This window comes from Sycon ciliatum, chromosome 1 (genome assembly GCF_964019385.1).
Source record: "Sycon ciliatum chromosome 1, ocSycCili1.1, whole genome shotgun sequence".
NCBI classification, from domain to species: domain Eukaryota; kingdom Metazoa; phylum Porifera; class Calcarea; order Leucosolenida; family Sycettidae; genus Sycon; species Sycon ciliatum.
This window is the reverse complement of record NC_088643.1, coordinates 59,807,711-59,826,714: the sequence shown is the minus strand read 5'-3', so window position 1 is coordinate 59,826,714 and position 19,004 is coordinate 59,807,711. Positions and strand designations below refer to the sequence as shown.

The 19,004-nt window shown below is 49.1% G+C and overlaps 1 protein-coding gene across 2 annotated transcripts in view; it reads right to left on the bottom strand.

Annotated features, from left to right (window-relative positions):
- LOC135804653 (multiple epidermal growth factor-like domains protein 6) overlaps positions 1–19,004 on the bottom strand; it is a 51,006-nt gene extending 32,002 nt beyond the window's left edge. The window contains exons 1-10 of one of the 2 annotated variants that reach the window (XM_065318574.1): positions 18,652–19,004; positions 13,005–13,103; positions 10,374–10,477; positions 9,468–9,560; positions 7,321–7,444; positions 6,999–7,127; positions 6,158–6,286; positions 5,605–5,733; positions 5,235–5,363; positions 4,336–4,464 (exon numbers count right to left, since the gene is read on the bottom strand). In XM_065318574.1, the coding sequence (XP_065174646.1) occupies positions 4,336–4,464; positions 5,235–5,363; positions 5,605–5,733; positions 6,158–6,286; positions 6,999–7,127; positions 7,321–7,444; positions 9,468–9,560; positions 10,374–10,477; positions 13,005–13,103; positions 18,652–18,818 (1,232 nt within the window). In that variant the 5' untranslated portion in view covers positions 18,819–19,004. The remainder of the gene's footprint in view (positions 1–4,335; positions 4,465–5,234; positions 5,364–5,604; positions 5,734–6,157; positions 6,287–6,998; positions 7,128–7,320; positions 7,445–9,467; positions 9,561–10,373; positions 10,478–13,004; positions 13,104–18,651) is intronic. The other variant, XM_065318575.1, reaches the window with a different exon arrangement.

Genomic DNA, 19,004 nt, shown 5'->3' with positions numbered 1-19,004 from the left:
GGTTCCCGACTTCAGCTCATCCAGCAGCTGTGATATCTCGGTATCGGCTTGCTGCGCATCCTTTATCTCACTGAGAGTAACGGGCCCGATAGCATGCTTGTGCGTTGCCACAGAAACAGAACAAACATCACTCGGCTCGGCTGTACCCTTGGGCCACCGCCTCGGGACACGGGTGAGCTCATCGGCCGGGTTCTGGTCAGTCGGCACCCACTCCACTCGGACCTTGAGGCCGACCGTTTGGACGAGGTCAGCAATCACTTCCAGTCGCCGCTCAACCAGTATCTTGTGCAGCCCACCAACTTTCACTCGGCGCACATTGTCGAGGACCTGCTTCAGCCAGCCGTACACTGTCTTTGAGTCGGTGACGAGTCGTACCGTCTGCAGGTGCCATTGCGCTGCAAGCGACAGTCCACGCACCGCAGCATCTAGCTCCGCCACATTGATGTGCTTCTTATCGGCTGTGTCCCGCAGCCATGTACCGTCTTCGATGACTTGGCCGTTCAGCTGGAGGACCACACCGACTGCCAGATCCGAGGCATCGCAGAACACAGCCCAATCTCCATCGAACTCGGCTGATGCATGCCACACACCACGGACGGGGTCTTGAGCGGACAGCTGCTCAGCAACTTCGTCAGCACACTGAAGAACGCTAGGTGGAACCGGCGTGTCCCATCTGTCCACTGCACTTGATAGCCGCTTCAACATTGAGCAGGCTGGGCGAAGCCATGCGCACACTGGATAGTGGCTTGTGAGCCGACCTGTCCATTGGAATACACCACGCTTCGTCAGCGGTTGGCGGAAGCTGAGGTCGACTCCATCGCGGCGAGCCCACATGATGGTACCATCAGCAGTCGTCGATAGCTTCAGGCCAAGCACTCGCGCCTCGGGTAGATGCTCTGGTGGCTTTGTCGGCAAGCCATACCGTGCTAGCTCTGCAGCGACGGCCTTGCGCTTCTCCGCTGGCGTGAGGACATCATCAACATAGTTGTCCACATCAGGCCATCGTCGCGTCACCCACCGAACAATGATGTCCATGAATTTTGGTGCAATCGATAGACCAAAACCCATCCGTGACATGGCGTACAGCTTCCCACGCCACACCACGACTTGGTAGCGCAAGAGGGATGGGTCGACTCGTACCTGCAAGTACGCCTTACGTATGTCGACAAGTTCAAACTGGCTGTCTGCAACCTGTCGCCACTTGCGGATCTTCTCACCGCATGCTGGGGCATCAGTGCCTGGGTTCGACTTTATCACCGCATTCAAGCCACGGTAATCAAGACAAGGACGAACTGGGGTCGACTCCTTGTGGGCTTGGTCCTTGGCGAGCAGCGGAATGATGGCCGCCGGAGGACCGTACGTAGCCTCGTCGTACTCGATCAGGTAGCCATTCTCGACCCAGGCGTCCATCTCGTCACAGAACTGCGACTCTTGCTTGTCTGACAGGTTGTGCCTCGCGTACTGTCCGATCCCTGAGCCGATCGGAGATGTAGGAGCTTGCCCATCACGCCACTGCCAGTGCAACGTCCAATGCTGCTTGTCGTTGTCCCACCGGAGCTCTCCGTCTTCGGCCTTCAGGGTCACACCACGATCGTCCTCTGTGACGTCCACATGACGGAGTGTGCTCTCAACGTCAGCTGCAGCAGTAGCGGCTGCACCGGTATCTCTAGGTTGAGGACCAAAGCACACGCCATTGACCTCGCCGTCCTGGCCATAACTGAGTCGAACGCCACCAACACCAGCTATAACGTCAGCACCGAGGAGGAGGTCTGCTGCCACAGCCGTCAATGAGTCGACAACGCAGGCATTCACACGCACTCTTGGCAGACTAACCGGTTCACCATCCCCTTGGCGCTGCAGTTCCAGATCAACTGCTCCTCTGATCTTCACCTTGCTACTATCCACGGATACAACAGACACACGTGGCTGAGCAGTGAACGGAATCTTGTGAAGTTTGAGGAACTCAACCGTAACCATTGTGTAACTTGCACAAGTGTCCACTGCTGCTCTAGCACGTGCCCATTCGCTGCCTACCACGCCTCGCACGTCAACGTAGATTCTGGGCAGTGAAGCTCTAGTAGCCTCGGCTACAGTGCACAAACACGCACCCCTCGCCAGGGAGCCACTGTCTGCAGCCGTTGCTGCTCCAGACGATTTCCGCTCTTGCCAGGCTTTACGCTCCGGACAGTCACTCTTCATGTGACCTGGCTTGTCACAGAAGTAACAGGTTCGAGGGCCAGTACGCTCGCCACGCGTTCCTTTACCAGCACCACTCTTGCGACCAGATTTCTTCGCTTTCGGGCACTGCCGCGCCATGTGGCCAACTCCGCCACAGTTGAAACACGCCTGCTCATCCGTGGTGGCAGCTGCCACAACAACATCGCCACGCACTCGTGTCAAGTGGTCCGAGGTCGCAGCCTTCAACGCCCGTACCACGTCCAGGCAACCCGTCACACTCAACTCTTTGCCCGCCATCGTAAGTCTTAGCTCTCGGGCAAACTCTACCGGCAGTCCCTTGATCAGCTGCTCTATGATCATCGGGTCCTTGTCGTCATCAGCCTTGTGCCCCGCCATAGTACTCAGTCGCTGCAAATCGGCAACGTAGGCGTCGGGGGACTCATCCACGCGCATCGTCCGTGAGGTGAATCTGGCGTACGCCTGCGCCTTCGTCAGAGTGAACGACAGTCCCATTTTCGCCAAGACTTTATCTTTGTCTTTCTGATCGCTTGCCGGCATCCGTGAAAATACAAGAAACGCGTCATCCGTCAGGAACAACGGAAAATTCTTCACTTTCTTGTCGTCCGTGTCCCAACCTTGTATGTTTGCAAGCACCAGAAACTTATCCCAAAAACGTCCGAAATCGTCCCCGTTCCCACGGAACGGCTGGAGGAAGTTGTCAAACTTGAGCGACATCTCGCTGGCGTGGCAGGGTTTGCACTCGTCAATACAACACACACGTCCCGGGTTTCGGCACCAGTTGTAGTGGAACCCACGTTCGACCAGCCAGCACTAACGCAACACTTCGGATTAGGGAATGAATTATTTACAAGAGAATTGGAAGAGACATAGAAGTTAGAAGTAAGTTATCAGAACCAGACTGAAGCACCCTGAACTAAAGGATCGACTCAACTACTGAAGTACAGAAAGACGGGCATGCAATCTGAGAAAGGAGTGCAGCTACGCACGTGGCTAGACACATGCACAGCATGAGAGGTGTACACATAAAGCAGAGGCGCGCGCATATGGGTGAGCGTGTACACAGCATGCATAGCAACATACAGTGTGACACAAGAGTCATAAGGCACCTAATATAGCAGTTCATAACAGGCCCTACTGGTGGATGGCTGATGGGTGTGGGTAGTGGCTGCCACACGGAACCTCCCTACGGCCCTACTGGTGGATGGCTGGTGGGTGTGGGTAGTGGCTGCCACACGGAACCTCCCTACGGCCCTACTGGTCCTACTGGTGGATGGCTGGTGGGTGTGGGTAGTGGCTGCCACACGGAACCTCCCTACGGCCCTACTGGTGGATGGCTGGTGGGTGTGGGTAGTGGCTGCCACACGGAACCTCCCTACGGCCCTACTGGTGGATGGCTGGTGGGTGTGGGTAGTGGCTGCCACACGGAACCTCCCTACGGCCCTACTGGTGGATGGCTGGTGGGTGTGGGTAGTGGCTGCCACACGGAACCTCCCTACGGCCCTACTGGTGGATGGCTGGTGGGTGTGGGTAGTGGCTGCCACACGGAACCTCCCTACGGCCCTACTGGTGGATGGCTGGTGGGTGTGGGTAGTGGCTGCCACACGGAACCTCCCTACGGCCCTACTGGTGGATGGCTGGTGGGTGTGGGTAGTGGCTGCCACACGGAACCTCCCTACGGCCCTACTGGTGGATGGCTGGTGGGTGTGGGTAGTGGCTGCCACACGGAACCTCCCTACGGCCCTACTGGTCCTACTGGTGGATGGCTGGTGGGTGTGGGTAGTGGCTGCCACACGGAGGACACTGGGTGAAATAGAGTAAAGTTGGCACATCTGTGTCCCAAGGTCAAGTTGCAAAGGCATATTCAGCAACCTGAAACACTTTCCTAATTACCGTGTATAAGCTAAATTCATTTTATCACCTGTCAAGGTGTGATTCCATGGCAAGAATCAGATCAGATGTTAGATTTTCACGCACAAGAAAATTATAGATCATGTGGAGCAAGCAGTAGGCTACTAGCCAGTCTAGGATTCTTAACATTTCGCAAAACAGCTATGATTGTCAAGAACATGTTAGCGCAGTGTGGTACAACATCCGTTCTCTGCACATCATAGCTTGGAGTCAGCACATCTCTCTTACCCTTGCCCAGTGTATCCTGGTGTACAGGTGCAATGACCAGTGACAGCTGAGCAAGATGCACCATTGTAGCACTCGCACCGTGACTGGCAAGCTTGTCCCCACTTGCCTGGCTGGCATGGGATCTCACAGCTGTGTGTAACACAGTGGAAATAATGTGTTGCATAAGGAAGGAGAGAGAGAGAGAGAGAGAGAGAGAGAGAGGAGGAGGAGGAGGAGGAGGAGGAGTATGAGGAGGAGGAGGAGGAGGAGGAGGAAGAAGAGGAGGAGGAGGCGGAGGAGGAGGAGGAGGAGGAGGAGGAGGAGGAGGAGGGGAGGAGGAGGAGGAGGAGGAGGAGGAGGAGGATGAGGAGGAGGAGGATGAGGAGGAGGAGGAGGGGAGGAGGAGGAGGAGGAGGAGGAGGAGGAAGGGAGCTTGGATTTTCTCTACACAGTTTTATCAAATCATCTGGGAACCTAAAGCGGAAAATTTGAACGCATTCATGTCCAATGAAGTCGTGCTACACCAAAACCAAATGTCATGGAAAGAATAATCCAGAAAGTGACCTTGGGTAGTCTTCCCCCATTATTATTTTTTGCAATGAATTGGATAACACCACTGTACTATTTCCATGATCTGCAGTGCTTTTGCAATATTTCATAGTACACTTCAAGAATGATCAATGCATAATGTGGTAGGCCTCAATGACCAAAAGCGGCTCTCCATCTTGAAAACTACACCACTCTGGACAGCATTCAGAAAACACTGAAAATCCCCTATCAGCCGCGGTTAAGCCCCATAGATACACTACACCACTCTGGACAGCATTCAGAAAACACTGAAAATCCCCTATCAGCCGCGGTTAAGCCCCGCCATAGATACAGCATGTATTTTTCTAGTATTGGATCTACTACTGACTTACTCTGCGCCAATCCAGCCAGGTGTGCATGAGCATGCCCCAGTGATGTGATTGCATGCCGCACCATGCTGACACGTGCACCTCTGCCCACACTGTTGGCCAAATAAACCTGATCCGCACTTGCTCTGGCAACTAGACGCCATTATAACACAGAACCAATACAAAGTGATATGATCAATGGCTGCAAAAGAGATACGCAGAGTGCTTAGATCAACTACAAGTATGGGTGTCCAGAGAATAGAGTATACTCCGACTTAGTATACATTCATCGTTCCTTGCAACATGAGAACACATTATGGGTAAATGGCTCGGGTCGAGTGCTCACACACTGAAACCTCCGAGTACTACATGCAATGCTGACAAACTAACTTACCTTGCACCCACATATCCACTCTTGCAGGTACAGCGACCTGACACATGATCACAGCTTGCACCGTTTTGACATGTACATGCACTCCGACAGCCCGCTCCGAACGTTCCAGCTGGACAACGAGTTTGGCACCTGTGACAAAAACGCAGCATACACCATACTTTCACACAACATACTGGTCCACTTTGTCAATGTTGCAGTTGAGCTTCTTCATGGGCATCTTAAACCGGGTCAAAACTGCGAGTGTTTTTTTTTGGAGTACACTACGAATGCAGTGATACAGCAATATCGAACACCACTGGAACAGCACTGTACACAGGACATCTGGGCTCCTTACCAGGTGACCGTGCCCTGTGCACTGTGTACTGACATGATCTACACAATCATGAAAGCTGAGCTGGAAGAACATTGGTGTCCAGGCTCGGTTCACAGCTATCGTTGAAGCCCGTTTGCAGATGCCCCTGCTCACCAACTTGCTCCAAATCGAACACAGACACCACGGCCCATGTTTGGTCCGGTAGATGCCAACTGTACACTATTAACGTTAGTAACTTACTGCGAGCCAATCCAGCCGGGTGCACAGGAACACGACCCACTGACAAAGTCACAAGTGGCACCATTCTGACATGTGCATCTGTGCCGGCAGTTCTGACCGTAGTGCCCTGGTCTACACTTGCTCTCACATCTAATATCACAGGAAGGCAAATTGCACAGACACAGGTTCTTTGCCAGGTGTTTGCCAGGTGTTTGCCAGGTGTTTGCCAGGTGTTTGCCAGGTGTTTGCCAGGTGTTTGCCAGGTGTTTGCCAGGTGTTTGCCAGGTGTTTGCCAGGTGTTTGCCAGGTGTTTGCCAGGTGTTTGCCAGGTGTTTGCCAGGTGTTTGCCAGGTGTTTGCCAGGTGTTTGCCAGGTGTTTGCCAGGTGTTTGCCAGTTGTATATACTCTCACTTACAGTGGCCAACTTCAAAAAAAGAATTAACAAACTGTTCACTCGATGATGCAGGTACACGGCACAGCCAAAGAGATATTCAAAGAATTAACAAACTGTTCACTCGATGATGCAGGTACACGGCACAGCCAAAGAGATATTCAAAGAATTAACAAACTGTTCACTCGATGATGCAGGTACACGGCACAGCCAAAGAGATATGTGCGTGTCGCTCCTTATTCGCAACTGAAAGGGGAACTTCATTCTCTAATGAAAACTTCAGCCGGTTTCCGTAGAGTTCAGTAGTATAGTAGTAGTATTTAGTATTTGACTAGGGGAGTCCCAACAGGCATGGCCTTGTGACAGGGAACCCTAGGTGGCAAATGGTCTTGGTAGTTTCATTCTCAGTGCCCCATTGATGTAAGAGTGCTGAGAATGTGGGTGAGTGCATAGTGGAAGCTGCGAACTAACCTTGTTCCTACATATCCATCCTTGCATGTACAGTGTCCTGACACATGGTTGCAGCTGGCACCATTCACACATCTACAGGTGCTCCGGCAGCCTGCTCCATACTTGCGGGCTTGGCAGCGGCTTTCACACCTGAAAGGCATGGGGACATAGAGAGTAAAATAATTATGATGATGATGACATTTCTAGTGTGGTTACCTTCCATTCCATTTTTACAATTTCCTTTACATGATAATTATGGAGATTGAGTATTACACGCATATGTATGCTATGTGGCCAGTCGGAATGTCCCCCGTACCACCATGATTCATATGCAGGTTCTTACTTTCTTCCCACATATCCAGGTCTGCATGTGCAGGCACCAGTGGCCCTGTCACATGACTGTGCCTGGGCACGAACACAGCCGCATGTTGACGTGCACCCACTGCCGTACTTCCACGCCGGGCATGCTGGGCAAAGACAACAAAGAAATATCATGGTACAGACTTTGGACCCTGACAAGGTACTTTGCCTTGCAATCCAGGTTACAGGTGGGATTTTTTGCGGCTGGGTATTGGGTGTCGGGGAGGAGTGTATGGAAAGGATAGCAACTAATTCACTCAACGTATGATCGCAGAGATCACTGTTCCACTGAGCAGATGAGTGAACCGGTATACATTTCACTCAGCCCATTCAATTATACAGGTGAAACCTGATAATTCAAATATGGCTCAATTCGAACATACCGCTTAATTAGAAGTTTTTCCAGGACCGATTTCTATCAATACGATTCCCACATAAAAAAATTCTGATAATTCGAACCTCGAACTGGACATGTCCGGTTAATTAGAATACCCCCAGATTCCACTTACATAGAAAATGTGTGGGATTTGTGCTGATAATTCGAAGTTAAAGAGAATTGGTGAGCACATATGCTCATTCCCTGGGCACTGCAAATTCACAACTCATTTCATTTTACAGAATCATTTTCAACGTTTCGGCAAATTGCCATCATCAGGATGCAATATGAAGCGGAAGTCTGCCAAGGAGCAGTTATATACACTAATTTGGTGTTCTTAGGTGTTTTTTTGTTTTTGTTTTTTTTCTAAGCACTCGCAGACTCCATTGCAGCCACTCACACATTACAGGGTACCTCACTTCAAACTCTCCAACTACGGTCTCTTCGCTGCATAAGTTCACTTCACTTCCAAGAAAAATAATAATAATGATATTAGATACAAATGGAATGCACCAAATTTTCGGGCATGGCCCATCTTCAGGGTGAAAAACCATTCAACTTAGGTGTTGATAATATTTCTATGACTACACATGTTACCTCAGTGCTAGAAATATGACATGTCTAAAACTAGTGAAAGATCACAAGTTTTCACTGACTCATATGCTGGGTGTTGGTAATAAGTTAGCACAGTGCAGATGTCACCAGATAACTTGAGAAATGTCTGAACAGGTTTCTCGCAAGCAATACACAAATGTGACCATGTCAGTGTTTTCCAGAAAATACTGTCACCTAGATAGCCAGTGTGGTGTGACTGTTTTAGAGTAATGACCATCCAGCACTGGTGTTGATCTCTGGGCCTTCGTTTCTGATCTCCACTGCCTCTCGCAATTTGCGGCTTGCCCTGTCACTGGCTCTTGCAACCACAGACACTGCCGAGAAGATGCTGTCCCCGACACCTAGGTTGATCCCTGCATGCTTAGCTCGCATGTGGTCACCCCATGGCTTATCCACAGTGCGCCTACGAGCTTCACCGTTGTGTTCCTCCAGTCTCGTCTCCAGTGTGCGATCCGTCTCTCCGATGTATTTTTCAACACAAATCAACACCTAAGAACACCAAATTAGTGTATATAACTGCTCCTTGGCAGACTTCCGCTTCATATTGCATCCTGATGATGGCAATTTGCCGAAACGTTGAGAATGATTCTGTAAAATGAAATGAGTTGTGAATTTGCAGTGCCCAGGGAATGAGCATGTGTGCTCACCAATTCTCTTCGAGTTATGAAGCTGCAGGACGCCTCACCGCTCCTTAATTCGAAGTTAGCAAAGTGTAATTCGAAGTTCACTGTACACTGTACTGGTCAGTTCAGTTTGCATGAGCAGGCTGTGCCGGTCAGTTCAGTGTCCGTAAAAGTTGTGTCTAAGGTCCATAGCGCAACTCTGCCTGACCGTGCGAGCATTTTGACAAACATATTGAGTTGTGGGTTCATGTTTGGATAATTAGAATGTCCGGATAATTAGAAGTTTTTTCCTGGCATTTTGAGATTCGAATTATCAGGATTTCACCTGTACTAACATGTGAAGTAGCTTAACGCTGGAGGCAATGAAGAAGGAAAGGGCTTGCAACAGAACTGACAGCTGCAGCTAAAATCTGTAAAATCTGAAATGGTGAAAGTGACAAACATAGTGGATGTGGACTATTCACTACTCATGAATTTCTTCACTAAACAAAGCGTTCACAAAGCCACCCGCCCTACCTGCAGCGCAGTTGCTTGTGTGATATCCAGCTCTGCACTTGCACACGTTGGGACGGATGCATGAGCCATGGTGGCATTGATTCGGACAAATCGCTAAATCCAGAGTGCCCACAGATCATAGACAAACATAGGTGGACATCACCTCTAACGTGTTATAAGTGATAAAAAAAAACTTGTGTGCATGTCCCAATCATGCACGCATGAAATGCTGTGGAACGTGCAGAGCATAGTCTGATTGCTGCTTAGCTACTACGCCTTTAGGCCGTTGTCGGCATTGTTGTACTGCACCAGGCCCGCGTGTAAGTGAGTTTCAACTGGGTGTCTCCTTCTTTTGACACTCTCAATGGGAGTAGCCTCAGGGTAACAAAAGTCTGGATGATAATCTAGGCTGGGTTCATCTCAGCACTACATTCACTATAGTATCGAGAGAATTACGCACTCTGCATGTGCATATGCTCAGTCTTGCCTTACTCAGTCACAAGTGTCACTGTGGCATGAACACACTGGTGGCTATGATTGCACCAAGAAGGACGTACAAACTGCACATCCAATAGAATAGCAGTATAGTTGAAGAAGTGTTTGGAGGAGGTACTGCGCAGAGTACTCGCTCTCGTGCCTGGTGTCCCTTCATACACTTCCAATTCTCTCCGAAAGTAGAAACATAACACAATTCCAGCTCCAACGTTCTGGAAATATCCAATTCCATGCTTCACTCTGGGCGAGGACGTGGAATCTGGTCTGCGAATGCACTGGCCAGGTAATTAACCAAGCAGTACTTATCCAAGTAGTTAGTTAACTAAGCAGCTATGTTAGTTACCGGTATATATATATAACTAAGCATGTGTAATTGAGTAGTTAGTTACCGGTATATAACTAAGCATGTGTAATTGAAGCAAGGCCGCTTACGTGTTGGACAGTCCCGTCCCGACTGTCTCCAACCATCACAGCAGCCGAGGTAGTACTCAACGCCCGTCTCATAGACCGTTCGTGGGGATCGCTGGTAGCCGGTCCTGTATGCAAAAAAAATACCATGAAGTGTTCACACGTGACAAGATCAGCACTGACTGAATGGAGACATTGCCCCTGCTGTTCTGACGGTCTACTTGGTAAGTAACCGGTTCCGTGCTACGTACTACGTACTGTGTGTACGATATTTGGGCCCATCTGTTTGTGTTGACTTGCGCCGACTAACTTGACTTGCCTGATCCAACTCAGATTTTACCAGGCCCTAAGGCGGAGTAGCCAGTGCAACGTGACTTTTTGTTTCCCAAATATGGATAGGTTCTGTTTGATGCAGTACATAAAATACTCAGGTCTCTCGCCAAACTCCTATCTAGGCTGGGTTCACCTCAACCGCACGGGGCCACATCAGGCACATGCAATGATGCAGTGATCTGCAATGAATTGAAAAAGTGACCCCCAGTGATCATTGTCACTCGCTTTGCCCAACGCCGTTCGGCCAGTTTGCTCTTCTTGTTCGGGGAGAGCATAGTCAAATGCACCCTATATACAGGGAGAGATACGCAGACTCATGGTTGAAAGTTTGTACTGGGACATACCGGCATACATACGAGTGCTTATCGGAGCTTTTTAGCATTCAAATGTTCAACTGTTCACGAAGTCGAATATTTTGCAGAAAAGGCAGTCAAAATTCGAGTCTTCGTGATTGTTTAGTAGGTGTAACAGGTTTCCTCTCCATGCCCTGCTACATCACTACAAGTACATGTATGTGCCATATCTACCACCTTACTTCTACACTGACTGACACCTAGCACATTATTCGTCAACACGCACTCTTTTTTTATCTATGTGCTAAGCTTTCACTGCTCTTGCTGATTGGAAGCTGCGCTATGTTGCTCCAATATAGTTCACTGCTTAGCTTGTTGTTGTAGAAGTTTATTTAACGTCGCACCACAAACAGGCGATTTCGCCTCCTTTGATACATGTGGACGACAGAAGGAATGAGAGAGAGGGGGGGGGGCAGAAGTATGGAGAGAGGAAGGGTAGAAATAAATAAGCAATCAACCTCAGGGCTACACCAAAGCAAAAACGGAATGGGAACATACTATATACAAAATAGCTTCATACATATATTGCAAAACACGTTTACTATTCTTCAGTCCGCTATACCACAGAAACACACTAGCCGAAAGCATTTAAACGGAGCCATGATGCGCTTTTAGCAGGGCACAGAACTGAAGGTGGCTGGGCTCGGAACGGAGATCAGGCGGGAGCTGGTTCCACAGGACTGCACCGATGAACTGCATGGTCGCTCGACCCGCAGGACCGGGCCAAAATGGTACTCGAACGAGGTGATGTGCTGCTCCCCGAGTGCGGTCACCAGTAACTCTCACGAAGAAGCTGGTGAAGAGGGAGCTAGCTCGGGAGAACAGACAACGATGGACAAAGATGAGGAGCTTAATGTTAAACATGTCCTCCAGGGTGGTGAGGCGGAGCTGTTCAAAGATCGGGCTCGTGCGCGACCACGGTGGCAGACCGAAGAAGCCGCGGATAGCGCACTTCGTTAGCTTAGTTTGGTTGTCTTATTATTGATTCAATCAATACTGTTACAGTACGGTGTGTGGATTATTCCTGGGATTTTGGGGAGTACTATCATTAAATTTTAGAAAAATTTGGGAATTTTAGGGGAATTCTATCGATTTTTGCCAGATCCATTAACCTTCAGAAGAAGTTTGGGGGGGGAATTCTGTGAATTATGTCGGTGACAGCCTAGCGATAGCCTCCACGCACACGTGTGCAGCCTGAGTACAGCTGTAGTTGTAGCTGTGTAGCTGTGTAGATCTGTAGATCCTGCATGCAGTGCAAATTAGTGATCATGTGCCTGCCCGTCCATTTTGCATACTAAAGCGCACGCGATTCGTGCTGGTTTCTTGGATAGATTTCGAATTCTGGAGAAAATCTTCGATGTTTATGGAGAATACTTTCAAATTTCTACAGGAAATGACAAAAAATATAATATTGGGTGCACACGGGCATAATCCGCGCACCCCTGTTGTTTAGCATACCATATTTCAAAAAGACCTAGCCGGGGGAGGGGGGGGGGGGGAGGGGTGGGGGCCGACCAGCAGTGGAAGCGTTTGTGTCACTGTGCTAGCAGGTTGTTATGGCTGAAAGCATACATGCTCGCGTGACATACAAGAAGTCGAAAATAGCGTTCTAATTGTTCGACTTCTCGGCCTATTCCATCGTCGTCCACTTTTGCAAAGTACATGTCATGTAGTTCGACAACAGTTTCGATTGTCGAACCCAGTGTTCAGCATCCATCGAAACTTCCGAAACGCTAAAGTGTACGCTTCTCGTTGGCTGAATATTTGAAATAAACGTCTTGCAACCCTGCGCTAGTTGTGGCTGATGTGAGCTGAGGTGTGAGAAAGAACGTCCATACCATTACTAACGGGCTTGTACCGGTACTTCGCATTTTGACATTCAATACGAGCTAGTGTAGATTCTACTGTCTGTACTAGCGCACAGTGCCTCCGTCGCTTTTCCAAAACACTAATCCGAAGAGGTTCTCACCTGTATCTGGTACATCGAGACCAGCCCCAAAAGCCGCAAGATGTAGTGTATCCACTGCTGTGTGTGTGCACGTATGCCACCGTCCTCGTCTTCACAACACTGCAGAAGAAACATAGGAAATTGAACATACTTCAGGCCAGGTTGTACACAAATACGCTTCACGTCTACGATCATGTTGCCGCCAAATTATTATTATTTTTTTTTTTGAAGAAACATAGCAGTACAACGACGTACAACCGTACAACCCAGACCAGACTGGACTATCGTAAAAGCAACCAACAGTCAACACTACCGGTACTAGTACTTTCGGAAAAAGAAAGGACGGCAAGGGGGAAAATTGCAGTCGTCTTGTGCAGCCAAACTGGCAAAAATGCACGGATGGTGAGGCTTGTCCAAGAACATATCCGTATCTACGTGGTGTGCCATGATAAACCAACATCCTGACCTCGCTTTTCTTGACGGCCCCGCGAAGTTATTTCGAACTTCATAGTATTCACACTGTGACAGCTAACTATTACTAACTGTCTTGCTTTCACAGTCACAGACACTTCAAGTAACAAACAGCCGCTAGCCGTCGTGGAGATTTTTTAGTTACGGTGGATAGTAGATAGTGACATCTCGCGCTAGCGCTGAGGAGTGAGGTTTGCAGTTTGCACCGTCTCAGTAACCCGTGCGTGGGTGTGGGCTGGTGCACTGTCGTCATGTCCGTCACAGCGTTTGAACTTTGATCTTTATGCATGCCGCAACAGACCTGGCCTGGCTGTATCATGAACTCTGGCAGGCAGACCCCACATGGCCAAATCTTTGTCTACCATTACCAAGCCGGCCAGGTGATGTTTGCGGTCAGCCTGAGGAGTGTAGAAATCCATCCACACGTACAATCCTGTAGATCTACACAAGCGAACACAACTAACTAACTTCACAAGACAAGCTACAATGTACCACTGGTGCCCCAATGCCAATATTCAATGGCAATGCAGCGGTGCGGTAGGATCAAGATTCCGTGAACACTTTTAGACGACCATAGCCTCCACTGCTCCAGCTCTTTCGATGAGTTTCGTCGGATTGGCACTGGAAGAGCTGCATGTGATGGCCTTCAGCCTACACTACCAAGAGTAGTACAAGTAATTAGTTTACATGCAAGCTACAGTCTACAACAATACGTCAATACGTCAATAATAGATCTACTACTACACTAATGCTACACTGTACACATGATTGTACATTTGCCTGGCCACATTCTCGTTGACGAGTGTGGTTGCGAGTTTTTTACGGCTGACGTCTTGCTCCCCCAACCGGGAGCATGGCGTCCATTGACTTCGGAATTTTGGATAGTGAAGGCTTGGAGTCACTGGCAAAGGCCAATAACGTCAAATGGGCCGGCCTGAGCCGAGTGCAATTGGTAGGCGCCCTGAGGGGAAAGTTGCAACCACTGGACGATCAGATCGACACACACAGGGTCACAAAGCAGGCAGGAGGATGTGAATGTACCAGTACTGATGCTACTGCGCTAACGAAGATGATGGTTGACCTGATGGAGACGGTCCGAAACCTGGTAGCAGAAGTTTCCGACCTACGAAAAATCTTTCTAGAAAAGGAGAAAGGAAAAGATGCCGCCATTGCAGAACTCAGGGAGGAGCTTCGCGCCCTGACACAACACCACCAGCCCATCGATGTCTCTAATCGCGCCCTCGACAGCCTCCAGGATGAGTACTCGTACCGAGCAGCTACAAACATTCCCGCCACGGGTGTACCAGTACCCGCATCTGCACCAACAGGGCTTGAATCCGCAGCTCCGGGCGAGACGTACGCTAGTCGTACCCTCTCTGCACCACGAACAAGCAACGCCAGTCGTACTACTGACAAGCCTGTCAGTACCAAGTACGACTGGTCGATCGTACGTGAAGCCGCCAACCGCCACAGGAAGCCCGCAGATCTGCGTGGAGGTAAGAAAATAGCACGCAGAGTTGTATTCGTTGGGGGCATCAATATCAACTGCAGTGCTGATGATCTTGTTGCGTACTGTAGAAAGAAGAATGTGGAAGTTACTGGCTGTAGACTGATCCCCTCCAGAACAGTGTACGGCACGTTGTACGCACATCTGACAGTTGCTGAGCATGACGAAAGAAATGTTCTGGAAAACGAGTTCTGGCCCGAGCATGTAACAGCACGAGAATGGAAGTTCAAGAACCCACCCCTCCCCAAGAAATCATAAACTGTGATGTTGAATCCACACGCACCCATCTTTTTTCCCACATCACCACACGCTTTTACTCTTAACCCAAATGCAGCCCCGTTCTCTCCCGGCCGACAATCGCAAGTGACCGCACTGAACCCTCTTGCTCCACCATTCCAACCGCCCCCTTTGACTTTCAATTTTTCACCTTGTATTCCTGATATGAAGTCTCCGTCGAGTATCAGGATCTGCACAGTTAACGCATGCAGCTGGCTGAAGCGGGCTGATGAGATTAAAAACTTATTCTGCACATCTCAACTAGATATCTTGGGCATAACTGAAACCTGGTTGACTCCTGATATCACAAGTTCAATATTAACACCGTCAGCTGAATACAAAATTATCCGGCATGACCGTCACAACAATACCGTGCGACGTGGAGGTGGAGTGGCATTCCTCCTCCACCCTTCCATTTCCCATGCTACCAAACATCGTCCAGATCTTCAGCCTGCTGATCCAACCATTGAAATTGTGTGCATAGAACTAGAGCATCGCCCCAACTCCACGTTTGTGTTCTGTTGTTACCGTCCTCCTTGGCAGCCACCTGATCAGTTCTGCAGCGCACTCCGGACCTGCATTCAATCAATATCTTGTCCTCAAGCTTCCATATTTGTCATTGGCGACTTTAACGCTCGCCTCTCGAATTGGCTAGCATCCGATCCTGATACACCTGCTGGTACATGCATGTATGACACCCTGGATGATCTGGGCTTATCGCAACTTGTGGATCAACAGCCTACCCGCTACTCCGCAAGTGGTAAGAGTTCATCACTACTCGACCTAGTTATCACTAATGCTCCAATAGCAGTCTCCCATCTCACCATCCTCCCACCGGTATCTGATCACTGTCCTGTAGTTTTCGATGTCGTCCACAACCGATCAGCAGGCTCCACAGCCCAAATATCTTCTGCACAAAACACCTGGCTCGACTTTGCCCACACGGACTGGCAAGCATTTAACAACCACGTGTGGCATCTACCCTTGCTAGATGCCGTCCAAAATGCGCAAACAGTTGATGAGGCCTGGTCATTGTGGCGCACAGCGCTGGAAGACTCTGTATCGTTGTTTGTTCCCGTTGTCCGGAGAAGCACATTTCCATCAAACAAGCCTTGGTACTCTGCTGTTCACCATCGTCAGAGGCGGCTTCGGGATCGCCTCTTCGCCAAGGCCAAACCTCTCGGATCTACAGATAGTTGGATAGCGTATAGACTCTCACGTGTCTTACTTCCTTGCTCCGGAAGGCGAAACGCCATTATCACGAGAGGATGGCGAGAGACATGGCTCAGCATCATGGAACTCGTACATGGTGGCGCAAAGCAAAGATCCTTTGTAATGTGAATCGCCCGTCTCCGGTTATCCCTGACCTCTACCATGACAACCAAGCCTACCCAGCCACGAGTAATACGGAAAAGACGAATCTCCTAGCCAAAGTGTTTGCGAGCTACAGCCAGGCGCCACTGCTAACACCTGACCTGCACTCAGCTGGTATTTTAACACCCACGTCCACTGTGAAGTTCTCCATACAACCATTCTCTGTGCAGTCCGTATTTGACACGCTATCCAGACTTCCCATTCAACGTAAAACCGCTGGACTGCTGAACAATCGCATCCTCCGTGAAACAGCTGAGGTCACGTCACAGTCTCTTTCCGCCCTTTTCAACCGCTGCTTGCTGTCCAGTACTCAGCCCAGGGAGTGGAAATCTGCCGTTGTTGTACCTGTGTTCAAGGGAAAAGGTAATCCTTCTCACCCAGTCAATTACCGTCCTATATCGCTGTTAAATGCAGTTGCCAAATTGTATGAGTCTATGATTAGCCGTCAGTTTTACTCGTTTGTTGAGAGCCATAAAAGTATCAGTTCCAGCCAGTTTGGCTTTTGTCGAAAGAGGTCAACAGTTGACCAATTGGTACAGCTTACCTCAATTGTTTCGCGTGCATTTGACTCTAAGTCTTCTTGTGACCAGCTGTTCCTTGATTTTTCTAAGGCCTTTGACAGAGTTAGTCATCATTTAGTTATTCAATCTGTTTCAGGTTGGTGTTCTCTTTCTGCCTGTTCTTGGGTGAAGGACTTTATCAGTGATCGTAGTATTTGCGTTCGCATTGGCCAAACTCTTTCTGACCCTTTGCCCATCACCGCTGGCGTACCCCAAGGTTCCCATCTCGGCCCGCTTCTTTTTAACCTGTGCATCAACTCCTTTCCTGATGCCCCTGCTTCTAGTACCCTATCCCTTTTTGCTGATGACTCTAATTTAATTCTTGTTTCTCCAGCAAACACCTCACTTCCTATCCATCATGCATTGCTCCAGACTGACATTGATAAGTGTTGTCAATGGTCATCAGCTACTGCCATGACGTTTAACACCAGTAAATGCGTCCACCTACCCTTTCAAAAATATGCATTAGCCCCAGGCCCGTCATCCCCCTTGACAATGAACGGTGTGCCTATTCAGAAAGGTGATAGCCACTGTCATCTCGGCGTGACTATCACTCCTTCACTAAATTTTTCTGACCATATAAAATCTATCACCCATAAGTTTCGCAGTCGTGTTTTTCTGTTGCGCCATATGGCCCATTTCCTTTCTGCTTCAACCGTGAATTTGCTCTACAAGTGTTACGTACGACCACTGTTAGAATACGCAGTCCCTGTCTGGTCATTCGCCGTATCCCATTCAGATTCGCTTACGTTAGACCGACTGCAAGCCGTTGCTGCTCGTTCATATCTGCTTTGTAAGACCCGGCACCCTCCTGAGTGGGAAACCCCGAAGCAGATTCTTAATCGTACTTGTGACTGGTCATCCCTGAAGTGGCGTCGTCAGATTCTGTCCTTGCTGTATTTTCATCATGTCTTTTACCAGTTTCCGTCTTTGCTAATTCGTTTCAAATTCAATGTATCCCTTAGTTGTCGTCACCCGTCCTCTATAGTTTTACCTCGTTCTGGCGCCCATTTCCTTAAATCCCCTCTCTTCAGTTTATCTGTGGAATGGAACAAACTTCCAGAACACATCCGCTGCGTTCAGTCCTCTGTCAATTTTCGCATTGCTCTAAAGGCTCATTACTCTCAGCATAGATATTCTCTGACTGGAATTCCGAACTTTTCCGTTTGAGAATTTTTTTTCCTTGAAATTAATCCTTGCTGGGGTTTTTTCATCTAAATGTCCCGCTATTATCTGCAGAGGTGATTTCTTCCCTCGTCGATTTCTTTCCTGCTTTTATACCTCGATATTTAGGTACTTGTTTCCCTTCTTCCCATGCTTCATCTTCCACTCTCCTCTCCCCATTTCCCCATTTTTCTTGCGATATTTATGTGGGAGACTTCCGTGATAAGCATCCATTTGCTTTTGGAGAATCCTTTTAAATAAATACAATACAAATACAAATACAATACTAGTAGTAATAATTTGATAGCATGATTACCTTCTCGTTTTGGAGCACACATTTCTACCGCCTCTCTGCAGCCGCTGTCCCAGAACGGGAGAATGCAGGGTATTGACCAGCACCATGACTACTACGAGCACAAGCTGTCGCAGAGCACCAAGACGGGATGATGTACCCGTGCTGCGGAAAAGCATCGGGCCCATCATTATGTGGTCCTTCTCGAAACTTTATCCGACCCTTGTAGCCTAGCTGCTGGCGACAACCACTGTATTCTTCAAACCACGGATACAAACCAGAGATGCCGACAGAGATGTGGGCAGAGTAAAGCTGGGGTTGACTGGTGAGGTGACAATAGGCCCGGACTGTCTCGTGGCCTTCCTTTTGTAGATTTA